General features: G+C 50.0%; 6 protein-coding genes across 7 annotated transcripts; 4 read left to right on the forward strand and 2 right to left on the reverse strand.

Moving 5' to 3' along the window:
• Window positions 1–547: 547 nt before the first annotated feature.
• Window positions 548–2220, reverse strand: PV06_07707 (uncharacterized protein). Its single transcript, XM_016408978.1, has one exon. It carries the CDS (start codon window positions 2029–2031, stop codon window positions 1291–1293), a length of 741 nt encoding a protein of 246 aa, XP_016260732.1. The 5' UTR covers window positions 2032–2220; the 3' UTR covers window positions 548–1290.
• A 152-nt stretch (window positions 2221–2372) lies between these two features.
• Window positions 2373–3625, forward strand: PV06_07708 (uncharacterized protein). The gene is made up of 2 exons (XM_016408979.1): window positions 2373–3059; window positions 3132–3625. The coding sequence occupies exon 1, from the start codon at window positions 2504–2506 to the stop codon at window positions 3047–3049; it is 546 nt and encodes a 181-aa protein (XP_016260733.1). The 5' UTR covers window positions 2373–2503; the 3' UTR covers window positions 3050–3059; window positions 3132–3625.
• Window positions 3626–3830: 205 nt separating this feature from the next.
• PV06_07709 (uncharacterized protein) lies at window positions 3831–6833 on the forward strand. The gene has a single exon (XM_016408980.1). It carries the CDS (start codon window positions 3942–3944, stop codon window positions 6555–6557), a length of 2616 nt encoding a protein of 871 aa, XP_016260734.1. The 5' UTR covers window positions 3831–3941; the 3' UTR covers window positions 6558–6833.
• A 422-nt stretch (window positions 6834–7255) lies between these two features.
• On the forward strand, window positions 7256–10570 carry PV06_07710 (the record flags this gene model as incomplete). 2 transcript variants are annotated; one of them, XM_016408982.1, is made up of 6 exons in its annotated part: window positions 7256–7587; window positions 7647–7661; window positions 7826–8011; window positions 8246–8487; window positions 8551–8880; window positions 8932–10125. In XM_016408982.1, exons 1-6 carry the CDS (start codon window positions 7539–7541, stop codon window positions 10123–10125), a joined length of 2016 nt encoding a protein of 671 aa, XP_016260736.1. In that variant the 5' UTR covers window positions 7256–7538. The 2 variants fall into 2 exon arrangements, with proteins under 2 accessions (XP_016260736.1, XP_016260735.1); XM_016408981.1 differs by having other exon boundaries at window positions 8246–8880; window positions 8932–10570.
• Window positions 10549–12045, forward strand: PV06_07711 (uncharacterized protein). Its single transcript, XM_016408983.1, has 2 exons — window positions 10549–11340; window positions 11478–12045. The coding sequence occupies exons 1-2, from the start codon at window positions 10887–10889 to the stop codon at window positions 11765–11767; spliced, it is 744 nt and encodes a 247-aa protein (XP_016260737.1). The 5' UTR covers window positions 10549–10886; the 3' UTR covers window positions 11768–12045.
• A 459-nt stretch (window positions 12046–12504) lies between these two features.
• PV06_07712 (uncharacterized protein) lies at window positions 12505–14857 on the reverse strand (the record flags this gene model as incomplete). Its single annotated transcript, XM_016408984.1, has 1 exon — window positions 12505–14857. The coding sequence occupies one exon, from the start codon at window positions 14855–14857 to the stop codon at window positions 12527–12529; it is 2331 nt and encodes a 776-aa protein (XP_016260738.1). The 3' UTR covers window positions 12505–12526.
• Window positions 14858–17931: the final 3074 nt, after the last annotated feature.

Below are 17931 nucleotides of genomic sequence, written 5' to 3' on the forward strand. Positions count from 1 at the left end.
CGCGGGTTTCAGGGCCGATGGCGTAGATACTGTGGAGGGCGGGAGGATGGGGAGGTGCAATTACGTGGGGAGATTGTCGATGTGCGGTATCAAGGCAGATTCAGCAAATATCGGACTCTTGATGTCAACGAAGGGACTAAACGATCAAAGAAAGATTGGTATATGAACGGTATCGACGGTGAAGTCTGGACTAGAAACAACAGTCTGGGAAGAAGTGCATTGCGCGATAGCCGTGTACGACGTACTACTTGTTCTGTCGCTAGCGAGCAGTAACAAGCCGGAGAAGGAGCAATGGGAAGCCAGTGAAACTACTAGATTTCCAACTAAAAGACCCTTTGGTGACGACGGTGGAGCTGCTGCTTGACAGACGAGCTTCTGGAAGCCGGGAAGCCCCAGAGGCAACGGGAACGCCAACAAATCATGCCTCAGGGACCAGCCCGTATTATCTGCGAGTACCTCCATACTGCTATTTTATTTACTCGCCTATCCGCGGGGCCAATATCTTGAACCAATTGAGGGCGCGTATAGATCATAGAGAACTATCAGCAACCAACACTACATGGCCTATGATTGAGTATGCTGGTAACGTTATTCGAGATACAAAAAGATTATCCCGACAGAGTCCATAGAGGCTTGCAAGGCTTGAACAGGATCCCATGCAGCCAAAAGGCAGCAGTGGTGAGTAGGTCGTAGACCTAGTCCATGACCGTGAGTAGCCCAGATACAGAGTGATTCATTTTATGATAATGACACAAGAAGCATCCCTTTTGGAGGAAACAGAAAGCCTGAAACCACTTGAATCAAAACCACTCGACCTATCGGAGGGTGGTTATTTGTTCGGTCGGAGCGATAGATCTCAGGATTCGGCATTTAAATCAATCGAAAACTGCTATACCCAAAACCCCTTGCAGGTCTTTCTCAATGAATAGTCCAGAGCCTCGGGTGCTGCATGATAAGAAGTGACCATGGTGGGCTGCTTAGCCACCAAGTATCCACCTAGCAAGTTGTCGTTCAAAGTGCCTGCGATGGCTATCCCCATAGTCGTGGAATACTAGGTTGGGATGAACGGAAGTCATCTCTCGAGCCCAGTCGTAGGTCAACAGAGATTCTAGTCATGAATCGGCTCTCTCTCCGAGCAACATCTTCCGATAATGTCAACAGAGGACGTAGAGGAACGAAACTTTGGTCTGAAACTTTGCGGCCTTCACTCTAACCGGCGAAAAGATTGTCTTCTCTGGCCCGTTTGCTTTAGATGTTTGATGAGAGTTTGGTGGGACTCGACATATTTGATCAGCCGATTTCAGCGCGCTCGCGTGTGCCAAATATTTGCTTCTTTATCCATGCGACGTAGGTCGGAGGATTGCCTCTTATTGTCGAAGCCACGTCTTGAGCCAAGCCATACAAGAGGGAGAATTTCATTGCTGTTTTGGCAGTATGCACAGTAGCAAAGTGGTCGAGTCCTCTTTTCCAGCTGTAGATTCCTGCCACAGTCATACCAGCAACGACGGTGCTGCCTGCATCCCGCTGGCCTGTCTTCTTATCCTCGCCGCCTCGAGACAGAAAGCGCGTACGAGACAAATCAACCATCTCTTCCGTTGCCATAAACAGTGTTGCCCAACCCATGCAGACAAATCCTAATTTGGCTCCTTCTTTTACTCCTCCAACAATAGCATGGTAATTTTTCGATTTCTGATATAGGAACCAACCGGTTTGAGTAGTCGGCAGGCGATGAGCATTTTCGGCACGGTAACGATAGGCACCCTTGTTTGCGCCATGAGTCGACCCCAAGATAAAACCAAAGCCGAAAGAAGTCAGAACCACTGTCGGAGCTCGAAAGAGTAGAGGAATTCCGAGTCGTTCATTTGGCCATCCGATCGCACCCTCTGGCACACTGGCTCGTCTCAAGCCTCCAGACGATGGCGTTGACGGCGATGACGAGTCATCAGAAGGGTTTCCGACGGCTGGAGAAGAAGCTACCGGTTCCAATGCTGGCCCATTTGGCTCAGCTTTGGTGGATGTAAAGGGCCACATGTTGAGGATAAACTGCACCTGGAAGATTGCCAATCCTTCGACCCCAACACGCCCGGATTATATGTGATCGAGGCCGCACCTCACATCTGAATGGACATAGGAAGAGAGTACTGTGACATCACTTATAGGAATACCTTGGCAATAGACTGAATATATGTCGAGCATTCCAATGGAAGATCAGGTACTGAGTAGATCGTAGAATTTGGAGCTTACGAGCTGGTGGCTTTAGCGGCCTGCTTTTAATGCTTTTCGACTTTGCGGGGAAGAGCCGCTGCCTATGATCTGCATGCAACTAATGACTGCTACGTTTCGCGAATTAATTCTTTTGCGAACGCGTTTCTTCTCAACCAATCCTCTACACCAAGCCTCTCCTTCAGTGTTCTCTACAGTGATGAGAATAGCATTACATCTGACCTCGCACCTTGTATGGTAATCTTCCTCGGGCAATCAGACGGCAAAGCAAGTATCAAGAATGTCTTCAACTGCTGGTGATCCTCTTGCAGAATTGCCTACGCCAGAGATGATCACTTTACTCTTCAAATGTCACAAATCTACCACAGTCCTATCGATCCTACCAGACACGCCATTCAGTGAAATAAAGACTCTCTTGCTCTCGGCACTTCGATCACGGAATGTAACAACCCTCCCGAACACAGACACTCCTCTTCCTCAAGATCCTGAGCAGCTCGAGCTTGGGGTTCTTGCAGACAAGAAAGATGCAAGCAAAGGCTGGGTACCCTTGATGATCAAGGAACAAGAGTTTAAGGGTGCGAAGGGTTCGAAGAAGAAAATTGGAGGCGAGGCAAGTGTATTAAATGAGAGTCCTTCGGGCGCAGGTCTGAATGATGGCACATGGATTGCATACCGTTTCAATGCAAAGCAGAAAATGTCAGAAGATGTGGATATGGTCGAAGCAGATGGCAACTCAGACATGGATTTCGCTGAAGATCCTGACTGGGATGTGATCATTCCAAGCTTCGATGACGAGGACGACAACGACGACGAGGTGGTCGAATGAATGCCAACCGGTAAGAGTGACTCAAGCCCAGCATACACAGTGGCTTTGCAGTTTTCACGAGCAGATTCCAACATGGTTGCAGCAACCACGCATTCTTCGAGACTCATACTGTTGGCACAACCAAAATGCCCCATGAGGAGGAATTGATCTGAATGCAGCTTTTGTGGTATTCATGGGTTACCTTGAATCCTACTCGGCCCGTCTGAGTACCAATCTCAATTTCGTCGAGCGATCATCAGGTATCTGTTGCTAGACACGGATTATGGTGTGTGCTGAGGCTCATTGAAGACATGTTCCAAGGCTCCGAGACCAGATCGAAAGCTGTAGAAATTAGCACGGACTCCGCGGTGGACTAAGGCATGCCGATATTTGAAGTCAGGCTAGTCAGCCTGATCAGGGACACCAAGAAAGCCCTCAATTGATACGGAGTAAACCAGGCCTGTATGTTGTGCTAAATATATCGAACGGGCGATCCCCACGTTTCAGGTGGGCTCACAAGCAGGCTGAGTGGTTTGACACTTGATTTGAGGCATTCTTGAACAGGCGATCAGGCCAACAGCAATCATAAACACTCTGGTTGATGGCAACGAATAAGCAGTAATGCTTCTAAGTCGATCCATGGCTCGTCTGTGGACATGAATCAGTGTGATCCGTACTCGTAGATACGTTGGTTGAGTCTTAATTGGAGAAATCGCCATCCTCCTCGCCTAGCCATGAGTAGTAGCAACCACAACCTGCTTCAGCCCCGTTCGTCGAGCTGACATGGCTTGCTCCCATTCTTCTCTTGCCCGCCTTGTTCAGGCCAGATCCCCTCTGAACCGTCTTCCCTGTCCAAGACGGCAGACGTAGGACTTCTCGACTCTTTCACGTCAAGCCAGAGAACTACGTATCCATGCCTTTCTTCAAGTCCTCGAACAAGTCTCACAGCTCGATTGAAGATATCCGCACCGAGCATCCACATCAACATCCCCATCACCAGCCTCACCCTAGCGCATCTTACGATTTCGATCCCAACCCTGACCGCTACAACCAACAGCCCCAGCTCGACGACGACTATCAATTCCAGCACCCTCAGTCTCAGGCTCAGGCCCAGCCTCAACCTCATAGCCACTTGTCTCGCAGTCAGTCAGTCTCGGCCGGCGAGGTGTATGGCGCTCAGCGACCAAGTGTGACCCTTGTACCCCCACCACCGCAACAGTCGGGCATCCCTGAAGGACCACCACCGGTCCCAGGCCAAACATTTTTCGGTCAATCAAAGTCTGCTCGCATTGAACGTGACGAAAAGCAAAAGAAGAGTAAGAGGAGTTTCATATCTGGACTTATTAAGGATAAGTCCAAGGACGAAGACAAGGACCGCGACAGGGAGAAAGGCACTGCTCCCGAGCGCAAAGGCATCGGTCGCTCAAGCTCTGTGCACCTACTGAGGAAATCACAGCCAGTTGACCAGAGCACACGAGAGTCTTATTCACAGCAGACCTCGCCCATCGACCAGAGCAGGCATTCGGTATATTACCCTCACGTTGATACCACCCCGGGATCTTCTTCTGAGCAGCCTCAGTATATACGAAATTTTGACTCCCCTCAGAGCCATACGACCCATTACTCGATTGATTACGAAGAAGACGCTCCTCATTTTACCCCGGACCGTGAGCAACAACAGCAGTACCAGGCATATCATCAATCCGAGTCAGCGAGCAATTCTGAACAGTATCTTCCTTACCAAAGCCAGGTCCAGCGCCCGCGAGTGACTAACATCGAGGCCGATCAATACAGACACCTGCGACCGCCGTCGCAAGCATCCCTAGGCCCGCCATCACCCACTGCCAATCCCCCACACCCTCAAGGATTTCAAGACTCCCGGCCCTCAACATCTGCTACTAGCAGATATTCTGTGCGACTCGGGCCACAAGGTCCGCAGCAGCAACAGCAGGTAATGGCAGGGGGTGAGGCACGAAACGGAAGCCTTCGCCAGCAACTTGCGCAACGTGACGCTCGCACTGAAGATCATAGTCAGGGGCAGTACCAGAGCTCCCAGGATCCAAGAGTCAGAATGTCACAACAAGGCTCTGAACAAGGCAGAAGCACCCCTCCCCCCAGAAGCAGAGAAGACATCAGTCAACTGGACTACCATCAGCTTCTTCAACGCCATGAAGAGTTGCAAGCCAAATATTCCAAAGTCAAACGCTACTATTTTGAGCGCGAAGCTCAAGTAACTCAACTACAAAACACAGTTGCAAATCAGCGCATGTCCATGACAAGAACCTCACTGGATGATGCTCAGTATACAGCCAGGTTCGAACGTTTAAGTCAGGCCATCAACAATTTGGCGTTCAATATCCGTAAAAACTGGCGTGCGGTCCCGCCATGGCTTCGACATGTTTGCAACCAAGACGCGCATTCAATTGGTACAAAGGAGATGACAGCTGTCGGACGGGCTTGCATCACTCGGTGGTTATACGAAAGCATATTTGAACATACATTCCATCCTGGGATTGATCCAACGCTTTCAGCTCATCTGAAGAGTATTGAACGCGCGCTTCGTCGTTCTGGCCAAGGCGGGATGCTTTTCACTGACGAGCAGCGAGATGACCTTATTACCAAGCTCACTACTTGGAGACTGACAACGATTGAAGGTCTTCAAGGAATTCTTGCCTCGCCACAATCCGAGCAATACATTGAAAACCTCAACAAGAGATTTACTCACCAGCTTACTGACTCATTAAAGGCCAATCTCACAGATCCTCCTCCTGTGGGCCTGAGTGAAGGCGTGGGCATGATTGTTAGCCAAGCAGTTGGTATTGCGGCCAACATCCCTCTCGAATCTCGGGACATCTGCATTGAGTATTTCATGCCCGGCACGCCCGTGAATGAAATGTACATGAAGGTTGAACCTCAAATGACACCATTGACCAATCCCGGTCAGGACGAGCGCATTCTGGCAATGCAAGCAGCTCAGGCGCAGCAGCAGGGGCTACATGAGGGCCATGATGGTGATGGTATGAGCACAGCGAGTGCAGATGAAACAAGTCGAGAACGTGATGTCGAAGCCGAGATTCGTGAGGCAGCAGGAAAAGCAGCCTCACAACAATCTCAAGGTCGCTCTGAAAGCATTGCTACCCAAGGTGGCCAGACAACGGCGAAGAACCCGGACAAGCAATCTAAGAAATCGAGCTTTCTTGGGGGTATCGTCGGCAAAAAAGGCCCAATATCTCGGGCAGACAGCAGAGCCACAGAATCCATGTCTAACAACGGCGGTGAGGATCAGCGTGGCAATGCTAGAGATAGTATGGCTGTTGATCCGTCCCAACTAGCCCCTATACCAGGTGCAAATGAAGGACGTATTCGGTTCGCAGCGTTCCTTGCCGTGGAGGTTAGAGGCAAAGGCCCGAATTCCACTACTTCTGCTTCGGGAGGTAATTCCGGCAAAGAGCCCGGGTCTGCTGCAGGCGGTGGCGTTAGGGAGTCAGCTGTGAATGTCTTGTTCAAGGCCCCTGTCTATGAGTATTGAAGAAACCAGGGCCCGGGATGCTAATGCAGTGTCGCTGGCCCCTGTCACCCGGTCAGTCAGCAATTCAGCGTTTTGAGCATGTTGAGCATTTTGAAGTTGGCGGAACCGTTGGAGCGAAAGGTCACACCGTGAATGGGCTGGATAATACCTGTTGCTGACTGATAATGATGATTTTGGATGGATAGAAGATCTGGCGACCTTTTTCTTTCGCAATGTTGGAATATATCCGTTGATACACCGTAAAGAGGATCCCATGCTATTTCCGAGTAGTCGGCATATTTCGACGTGTCACCCCATGAGACTGGTATAACCGAGATATGGTCACACAAGAGGCGTAGGCAGACACACTTGGGCAGCGACGTGGCGGGCGTGGATGATTCAAAAGCGACAAGGCTGCGGTAAGGATTAGAATTAAGGCGCGCCGCTGGGTGGTGCGGGAAGAGGCCGCCTGGGCTTGATGCCCAAGGTGAGTAAGGGAGGCGTCGGTGAGTATTGGTGGGCATTGATAGGCATTGGTAGACTGCGGCAGGCATGTTTTTCTAGGGCTTGCTTAGGCTACCTCAGAGCAGGGATCGTGATCAGCAGCGGGCTGGGTGAGTCGCTGCAGGGGTCCAGACACCGCACCGTAGGGTAGTTCTCCCAGGCCCAGAGCCCCGACCAAATTCTTCACACAACCACATGCTCGAGCCAGAAAAATCATCAACAACCCTGGTCGATTCAGGCATTGGACAAATCCTTCCTCGACAGCATCCAGACGAAACGCACAACAATCGCGGGGTTTGCGAGATTCTGGCCTCTTTCGCTTCATCCGATTGGAACCGCAAGTTTGCTACGTTGTGGCCGTCGCGACTCCTTCTCCCCCAGGTGTCCCAACTTGCCTTTAATGCTCGTTAATGGCAACTTCTTCCTTACTTTGACATGGCTTTCTCGATTCCCTAACTTTGTCGTCCGTCCTACGCACGTTTGCATGACTGAGCCTCTATGCCAAATTCGGGAACGAAAATAGAAGACCCATGCCAGGAATGCAGAGGTACGTCTCGAGTCCCTTCTGCCAGCGATACTTTCCGGACTGACACGCCACTCGACAAGAGCGCCACTTGAAGTGTAAGTCGAGCTCAATCCCCCACGCAACACGCTGCTCGAATCCGTTGCTTGCTTGATGCGTGTCCTCGGCCGCCTGCAAAGGCAAGAGGCGGAAGGGCGTACGGGGTACAATGACAGCAGGCGGCCTTCGTACACCACCGACTCGACCAGGCTGACCATTGTAGGTGACGACAACCCCAGGTGCAAACAATGTGAACGCCTGGGTGGCAGGTGCCGGAGGGGAAGGGGGAAGCTCAAGTTCCGGCATGGGTCCAGCGCTCGTTATGATGAAAACTTCCCAGGGACCCAGACATGGCTGGCGCAAACCAAGAATGGTAAGTTTGTGCAACCTGGAAGCAATCAGAACAAAGGTCCGTCAAGTGGGCGAGGAAGGGATCGAGACTTCTCAGCCATGCCTAGACCCGTCTCTTATACCTCCTGCACGGTCATAATGTCCCATCACACCATTCATTTCCACTCCCTACCTTGTCACACCAGAGGGACACACTGGCATTGATTGCCTTTTATGCTGTGTTCCTTGGGTCTTCAAGCCACCAACCGTCCAAGCCTATGAGTGCCATTGCTGACCATCATTTCTTCTCCAGCAAAATTTCAATTCGTCGATCAAGGCCCGGAACTAGAAAATTACTATTCTCAAGATGACTTTGCAGTCAACTGTGCCAGACCGGTCGAGGAGGAGCAAAGGCCTGGTACTGCGAGCTTTGAGCCATACACAAGCCTTGACAGTTCTGTCGATGCCGGCTTATCGCCCACAGTGCATAGTGGACAATCTTCTGACGTGCCGCCATTCTTGTCCCCGGCGACTTCAAATATTGAGACGGTCCTGGTACGTTCCGCCGATAGAGACAGCAAGAGACGACGGACCACTGACTCAACTCTAACGCGACAGAGTTCCGGGGCCGAGCAATGGCAGCAAGGAGTCTACGACCCAGTTCGTGGATCCAACAGCACACATACCTACCGAATCTATACCACAACGCCTAAAACCTACAGTCCGGTCGCCATCAACGGGATCAACTCGATGGACGAAGGACGTCATGTTCCGAAGGTGGTGGAAGCCGAATACCGTCGTCTGGCAGATTCTGCTGCTGCCATCATTCCCGATGATTCGTTACTCTCGCCTGCGGTCTGGAAAGAAGACTTTTACTGGCCAAACATATACACCACGACACAATGTGCTTGCCTGATGCGATATTACATTGATCAGCTCGCAGGTTGGGTAAGATGGAGTTTTCCCTTCGCGTTCTACGTGTAAGCTGACGGTGATAAGTTTGATGTTGGAGATCCAGGTCAACACTTTGCCCTCACAGTGCCGCAACGTGCGAGGAGGTGTCCTCCACTATTGAACGCAATCTTCACTGCTGCATCACGACATCTGGTCAACAATGCAGACTATAAATCGGCGGATGGACTCGTCAAATACAACAACGTTCCCTTGCCGAAATTGACCCCGGAAACGGCCGTGAAATACCACAATGCTTGTATTGCCTATCTCATCAAACTGTCGAATGACCCGGAATACGTCCGCGATGAAAACCTGCTCGCCGCCACAGTCATCCTTCGATATTATGAGGAAATCGACACGACGTTCATGAGTTCGGACAGCGAGACATTCCTCCGCCCATTCCAAGTCTTTGTCAATGCACAGTCTTCTCCATACTCACATATCTTGGGCACTGGTCAGAACCCCGAGTACCTTCGGCCTGGGATGGCAGCAGGAATATACGAGAACATGATGTCATATCTAAGGAGTTTCCAGCACGCCGTATTCCGGAATGCCCTTCGACAGGAAATCACTACGTCGTTTCTCAGGCAGCGACCCATTCGTCTGCCCCTGGAACATTGGACCATTCTCCAAGGGTTCGACGAGGTTGAGGATTTTGTTTGGGCTGATCGGCATCTCTTCCACTGTGCGAAGGTAATGCAGTATTGCTTCGAAGATAGCGTGACTTTGCCACACATGGCGCAAGTCGAGCGATGGAACACACTCAAGCACTTTGAAACGCAGTGGGAACAGGTCAAGCCCCTCTCCTTTGCACCAATCCATTATCAGGAACCCGACCGGAGCAAGGGTGAATGTTTTCCTCACATATGGCATATGGCCGAGATACATGTGACAGGTCTGTTGTACCTTGAACTCGCAAAGATACTGTTGACGGCGTTCAATCCCAACAGACCACGGCTTGGCCACGGATCCTCGACGGCGGAAAAGCGTTTCGTGTCAGACTCGCGGGAATCCCTGATTCGAATCTGCGGTATGGCAATGTCAAATCCTCTGTCGAAGCCCGCACTGGTACAGGCGTACATGGCAGTTGCGGTTTGTGGAGGCCACGTTACCGACCCTGTGGAACAAAAGGCTTTGCTTAAAGTCATAGACAGATTGAACCAGGATCATGGCTGGCCGATAGCAAAGACGGTGTTTGAACTGAAGAAGGAATGGGGATGGCTGCCCAAAGAAGAATGAAATTAACGTCACGGCCTGATTGCTCTTTTTTTTTGGTTGATACTACAGGTGGTCATCAATCTGAGGAACTCCTCTTTTGGTATCGTATACGAATAGCACACGATTTCGATTTGGAACATAACCGACTGGGAGTATATGGATTGGATGGCTGGCTTGTTTTATTTCGAATGGTCGAGAAGACAAGGGTATCTGATTGATAACAAGATATCGGACATGGAAATGGGAATTGATACCTGGGATATGAGGGATCCATGGAATTCGGAAAGGGAAAATATATCCACCGGGCAGGTACAGTATGTACAATGAATACGGAACATCTTATTAGGCCGCAGAAGAACAAGCAGATGACGACATTGATTTACGGATTATCTATCACCTCCGATTTGGAGAGATACGGGGCTGCTTTACCCCTCACCTTACAAATACATCATGGGCATCGGATGCATTTCCATGAGGTCTTCAAAAGGTCCGCAGATTCACAGATTGCGCAATATTGAGCTTACATAGTACTCTTTTACGAGTTTTCTTCTGGTGACCTTGTCTATCTATATGTGTCGGTCTTGTTTGTCTGTCGAAACTTGAAGACTAGAAAGATCCTTCTACTCTACATTCCGTGCTCAGCTTCTTCACCTCTTCACTTTCTCTCACTCACAGAAAGACCACCCTAGTAGGAGGTACTTACGGGGTTAGGTAGTACACATCGTATCGAACCAGATCTTTTTTTTCTTTTTGGACGTCACCACCACCAACCGTCGTACAAAATGTCTTCGTCGTCGAACCTCTACATCCCCGACACGCCCAAGGAGGTGTCTTCGGCCAAAGGTCTGCACCTCATCACCCAAAACACCCCCAACGGGCAGGCGACGCAGATCATGCTGGAGGAGCTCCACGACGTCTACGGCACCGAATGGGGCACGACCCTGATCAACATCATGACCAACGAACAGAAAAAGGAGTGGTTCCTCCGGCTCAACCCCAACGGTCGCATCCCGACCCTGGTGGACAACTCCAAGTCCCCCCCGTTCCCCGTCATCGAGACGTCGGCGCAAATGTTGTACCTGGAAAAGTTCTTCGACAAGGACGACGTCTTCGGGTTCACCGACGACCTCGAACGCAACGAGGCCCTCCAGTGGATGTTCTTCTGGCACGGTGGAGGCGCCCCCTACCAAGGCCAGGTCAACCATTTCACGCGTGCCGCCCCTGAAAAGATCCCATGTGAGTTTTTGTCTTCTTCTTTGTGTGACTTTTGAAATCCTTGCCCTGAAACCTACCATCATATCAACCAGAGACCCGATTGTATACGTCCGATTCTATTGACTACATTTCATACTAACAAGTCATCTCCTCAACAGACGCAATCAACAGGTACAAGAATGAAACCCTTCGGGTTTACGGGGTTTTGGAAATCCGTCTTTCGGGAATCTACACAGGAGGTCAACCTCGTGATTACCTGGCCGGAAAGGGCAAAGGAAAATACAGCGTGGCGGACATCAAGACTTGGCCTTGGGTCAAGGGATGGGAAAGGAGCGGTTTCAGTGGCGAAGAGATGAAACCTTTTCCTCACCTGCTGAAGTGGATCGACCGCATCGCGGCGAGACCGGCGGTGCAACGAGGCATCGGAGACAAGTACGTTCAACAGTAAGTTGAGTTGTCTCTGTACTTTGCCATTTCTCCTCATTTCTGCAAGGGACCAGCAAGGTAAAGGAGAGACATGAAGATTTGGTCAAGTAATCAGCAATGTCAGAATTTACCATTCGCTACAAATTTGATCACTACTGTATCTGCCTGATATACCAAAGCAAGGTTGTTGATTCTTTTTTTCTTTTCTTTTCTTTTTTTAACCCCCCAAAAAGGGGTAACAGAAAAGATCAACCACAAAGTCCAAAACGAAAAGGATCATACTCAAATTCCATCATTCTCACTCATATATCTCATTATCCCATCTCACATCACGTTGCGTCATGGTCCTCTCCCAGAGTCTTGTCTCATTCTACAAACCGACTTCTTGCCTTGTTGTCGCGTTTTCATTGCAAAAGGGTCGAGCTGACCTGATTCACCTGCCCTTGACGGGGGCGGGGGCAAATCTCCAGATCCAAATTATAATCCCAGTTCCGTATGCCATTGCCAATTGTCGTATAGTCCCTGTGGAAAATCAATGTCAATGGTGGTTGACACAAATTGTAAAGTCAATCCATCGTATGAAAAATTCGTTAGTCGTGAACGTCGTAAAACCCCAGTCTCGGGGGAGCAGGTCATGTCATCCATATCCTTCCAATTGTCGTCGCCATCCTTCGCCCTATTTCCTACCGTTGATCAATTTCTCTACGCCTTGCTCGGCGTGTCTGTACCTGTCATGACCAACTTGACAAAATCTCGTCTCTTTATTCCGCCTTGGCGACATTCACGGGCTGAGGTTTGGTGGTCGCTGGTACTTCTCGAGAAGCTCCACGGATCCCCAGTGAAGTTCTCTCTTTGCGTACCCGACGGCCTCATCGCACAGTTGCGATAACGATTCGCCATCTTTGAGTCGGTAGTTGTCGAGCAAAAGCTTGACCATGTCCAAGCGACCGTGTTCTGCTGCACCATTGAGCGCTGTTCTGCCCTCCTCCGAAGATGCAGGTGCGCCTATGTCGGCACCCGCTTGAATGAGGATCTCGGCAATCCCCAGATAGCCACCGATAGAAGCCGCTTGAAGCGCAGTCACCCCACCTGTTTCAGCAGGAGGAGCGTTCACATCTGCTCCGTGCTCGAGTAGAAGCTTGAAAATGGCGATGTCTCCATTTTCGCTAGCAATCTGAAGAGCCGTTCGTCCGCCGTCCGCCACTGGTGGTGCATTGATATCTGCCCCCTTTTCAAGTAAGAACTTGGTCATGGCGAGGTCTCGTTGGAAGACTGCCTCCTGAAACGCTGTCTGTCCACTCATGCTCGACGGTGGTGCATTGATATTTGCCCCCATTTCAAGTAAGAACTTGGTCATGGGGAGGTCTCGTCGGGAGATTGCATTCTGCAACGCTGTCCGGTGAAACCGGTATTTTTCCTGTGCAGGCTCATTGACATCTGCCCCTCTTGCCAACAATGTTTTCATTTCCTCCAGACTCTCTGTGCATAGGACCGATGGCTTAGTTTGACGAAGTATCCCGCCCCGATCCAGTAGTGTCCTCATAATGTCCGGAGCGCCAGAATCATCTGGACTCACCATATTGAGAGCTTTGGTGAGAACGTCCGGCGAAAGAAAGGTCGCTTCTCTGAGAAGAATACGCATATTTTGACACCTGCCCCGTCGAGCAGCCTTAAGAAGCGCAACCTCCACACGTGTGTAACCACACCGTAATCTGTGATCAAGATCCAACTTGAGTTCCAGAAGGCGCAACAAGTAATCAGAGCAATCGGCCGATACAGCTACTGAGAGCAGAGTTCCATTGTCATCGATATCATCCCATTTTCCAGGGAGCGCATTTGTATCGTCCCAATACTCTAAAAGACACTCGAAAACTTCTTTGCGGTCGTAGGATATTGCACCTTGGAGGGCCATAAGCCCGTGATATGTATCAGGCACAGCATCAGGACCTGCGCCTCGTCTCAGTAGATCCCTTACGATGTCCACATTGCCTCTCATTGCCGCACACTGCAGTGGAGTTGGCCCTGCCATATCAGGATCATCAATGATGGCGTCTGCTTCGATAAGTATTGACACAATTTCAGCGTCGCCACGAAGGCAAGCAACCTGCAAGGCGGAAAGTTCGCAACCATCATTTGTGATATACTGTGGATGTGCTCCGTAGTCCAGCAATAGTTCGACATCTTCGACGTGGCCAAATGCAGCGGCGAAGGCTAAGGGGGAAGATGTGCATTCCATCTGTAAGTCTGCTCCGTTCCACAACAGCAATTCAGCAATCTCCGCAAATCCATCAGCCGCGGCAACCTCAATAGCCGTCCAGAGATTGCACCACCGAGCGCTTTTACTCTTGCGAGGGTAATGGAACCTGTTATGCGCGTTATCGGCTTCTCTATCTTTAATGTACCACGTAAAATCGAATTGGGGGGCCGAAAAGTAGCTTTCACAAAGATCCGCCATGTCACTTTCGAAGAACCCGGGGAGCTTGTCTTTCATTGAAAGATTTACATTTGCTTGGGCTTCGATGAGGATCTCGCAAAGTACCGAGTTGTTGAGCTTAACTGCTAAAACCAATGGGGTCAAGAGAAAGGATAGTGGCCAGGCCTGGGCAGGGTCCAAGGCTGTGTGCAAGGGCACGGCACTTTCACTGCTCCGCCCATCAGGAGATGCGCCATTGTCTAGAAGATAATGTGTCAACGATACATCTTCTCGAGATATAGCGTAATGCAGAGCCGTCCAAAGTCTACCGTCGATTCCATTGATATCGGCGCCTCTGGATAGAAGTTCAGAGATCTCGGGAATATCCATTCCAGCTTGCACCGCCACTGGCAGAAGGCTTTGGGCAAGAGAAGGTGCAAGATTTGATAGTTCCGATATTATGAGATCCGGGAGATACTTTGCGGCCAAGAAAATCGAACTAGTCTCGTAGGGCATCTTCCCGTCCTCTAAGACCGAGGTTTCAACAGAATACTCATCTTCCATGACACCCGGATGGCTGTCTGGAGTTCTTGGAGTAGCCGTAGGATTAACTCCCAGTTCAATGAGTTTCTTGCAAAAAGAAAGTTCGTTTCTGAGAATACCTTGGTGCATCGCCGTGGTGGTTTCCCAACCGTCCATATCGCGAACATGCCTTCCTAGGTCATACCCGTAATCCCAAAGGAGAGCCAACAAGTCGATCCGACCGTTATTTGCGGCGTAATTAGGACACCGTCTAGGAAGCGCTGCAAACACTCAGACGAAATCGAGTACAGACATCTGCGAAGTTGTTGAAGAGGTTGGCTGACCATGAAGCGCACGAAGCCTTCGAATTGAAGCCCAGGCAAATTATTATTGGAAAGCAAAAACATAGCACACCCGATTCGCACAAGGTCGCAAACCAATTCTGGCGAGCATAATTGAGAATTGAGTTCCTCCAGAAGGTGGTTGGGCCCTTGTGGAAAAAGAGCCTGTGAAGAAAGTGACCCAGCCACTGATTTTGACCACAAGTGCTCAGTAGAACAACTCCACGAAGAGTCCTCTACACCATGAGAGACAAGGCTTGACAGATTTTGAGCATGTTCCTGGCTGGTAGGTTCGAGAGGCCCGGAACCTGCCATCATGAGATCAGCAGCTCGACTGGTGTATACTGAAGTGTTCGTCGTCTGAAGGGCATATTCTGACCCGATTGAGAATGTTTGGTGTCTGGTTTGCTGCGAAGCTGTCTGCGAATCGGGTATTGTGGAAGAATTGGACAATTGCAGCATGCTCTTGATGAGATTTAGACCTGGCAGGTCAAGCTGGATTTGCATCATGTTATGCGGCGCATGGTTCACAATCTCAACATGTTCAGGCGTAAGCGGACTTGAACCTGGATACTATCAGCTCGTATTTAAGGCAGAGCGATTCTGGTGGCCTTCCCTGCACGCCATTTGCGTTTCATCGATGGTAAGTCATGGCGCCTGCAAGCTCGTGCAATTTGCGTCTGGGTTTTGTTCAAGGGTCTAGAATGAATCTTTATCTGGACGTCGTCTTGATTTAAGCCACGGCGGCCTATGGCTTTTCTCACTCCCTGCCAATACCTGGCCTTGTAATTTTTGGCGAAGCGCCATGACCTTAGCTTTCTCTTGTACTGATGGATGCTACATTTCATATTTAGATGAAGATCGTACAGTTCTCGTGGATTCCTTACCTAGCATTGAATGAGCGACATTTCATAAGCTCCTCTCTTACCCAGTCCAGTGTGCGGTTTTTCCCCATGTAGTGTTCCTCGATAAAGGGCTTATGTGACAACCACTCCTCATCGTCATGCTTGTGAACCAGAGACGTCATGATAGCGTCCAGGCGGATGGTCACGGGTTGATTCACACTCAATTGCAACCTCGTTTCTTCAGTGAATAGAAGCAAACAGCCTTTGGTGTTGCATGCAAACAGAGGTATGAATGTGGAAGCGAATTCAGCAGAGACAAGGTCGCACCATATATGCCTACCTTTCCGCTCAGGTCCTTCACATTGAAAAATCTGCACTCCAGAAAAGATGAGCTCGTTGCGGTCAGGCTGAATCCTGCCTTGGATTTCGCGAGATGCCTCATTGGTCAATACCGAAAGTGCGAGGTTGTCCTGCTGCGCCCACTGGCCCTGACCCCAGCAAGTGACAATTCATGTTAGCGCGCGGACTAACTCATCATGTCACGGCAACGACCTAAAATCAGGCGCGAAAGGACACTCATCAGTTCGGCAAGGATGAACTGTTTTCATTTCATTGGCAGCCACCGAAAGTTCGGACAGGGGTTGAGCAAATCCTGGACGCCATAAACAGAGGCGTCATCTGCGCGTGGCAGTCCAATGGGATGTGGATGCGCACTTTGGGCATCAGCCAATAGCTGGCGACGACGACAAGCGACCAGCTTCTACCACAGCCGCAGCACTCGTCGCACTTTCGTAAACTTCCAATACCATGGTTTTTCGAAGTCAAGATGAGGGAAGAGCACCGGTTCAAACTGGTGCAGATGGAGCCAAAGCGGAAGAAGATAAAGTCTCACAATGATGTCTTCATATCGTCGCATCTGGCACAATCCACCTTGAACAGCAGCACTGTCCTACCTCGGAAGCAATGGCGTTGTCGGTCGAGGCAATCACTGGAATCATCTCTCTGTTCCTTGCGCTGCCACCGTTAATCTTTGGACTTTACAAGCTCACACTGCATCGGCGAAAAGCTACGGTTCTGCCTCGATATGAGAGTCATTGGCCCCGGACACCAACTTTTGTTGATCGTATGTTCCATATCGGGCTTGATGGTAACATCGACTAAACATTGTTCGAAGCAAGGAATACAAACGAGCCTATGCATCTGGCGTTGCATGATCCACCATTGGCGATGCCAGCACGAAGTTACTCATCGCCTCCAGAACGGAAGCCGCTCCGTACGCTGGCAGAGCGCGGTCGAACGAATCCGACATACTAAATCGCCGTCATGGGATACTCGGGGCTTGAACTGCAGTTGAGGTTGATGATTTGAAGTTTTCAAATGTAAAGCGGAAACAAACTCTTTATGGTGGACATACTGGCAACTGGGGTCGATTGAGACTGGAGAAGGAAGAGGGGCAAAGGTACCTACTGGTACTCGAGAGGGTTCGTCAAGGTACACCATGTTGACAATGGTATCTTCATGTCGTGTTTGACCAACGACGGTGATAAATTGTGTCGGATTGATGCAAGATAGATTGCTACGAATAATATTGTCTACGGTCAATGAATGAAGGCTGTTGCCGAGTTTTTCTGTCATAGTCGCTACCCCAAAATGGCCGTCAAATTAGGCTTCCCGGCAACCATTTACTTACCTAAACACTGCAAATCCTCTACTAAAGAAACACCGGTAGGTACCTAAGGGTTTATGACCAATTCCATCCCATATCACCTACGTTGTTCCACGACTTTGTCGTTACTACATAGAGGAATATCTTCTGTCGCCACTCGGGGAGGCCGTTTATCTTCCGTTGGTTGTCTACATCCTCAAAAGCGAAACAATCGTGTCTTGAGACCTCCTCGGTCATAGTTTTTCGGATGATCATACCAATCAAAGAATCCTAACCCATTGAAGACAATTCTAATGGCTATCTCTTTGCTGGTCAATCACACCGCTGAGTTACAGTGCCCATGCAAGTAAAAAACGAGGAGTGACAACATTTCTTTGCGAAGGCCTTGCTTTGCTGCAT

The sequence above is a fragment of the Exophiala oligosperma genome (genome assembly GCF_000835515.1).
Source record: "Exophiala oligosperma strain CBS 72588 unplaced genomic scaffold supercont1.7, whole genome shotgun sequence".
Taxonomy (NCBI): Eukaryota; Fungi; Ascomycota; class Eurotiomycetes; order Chaetothyriales; family Herpotrichiellaceae; genus Exophiala; species Exophiala oligosperma.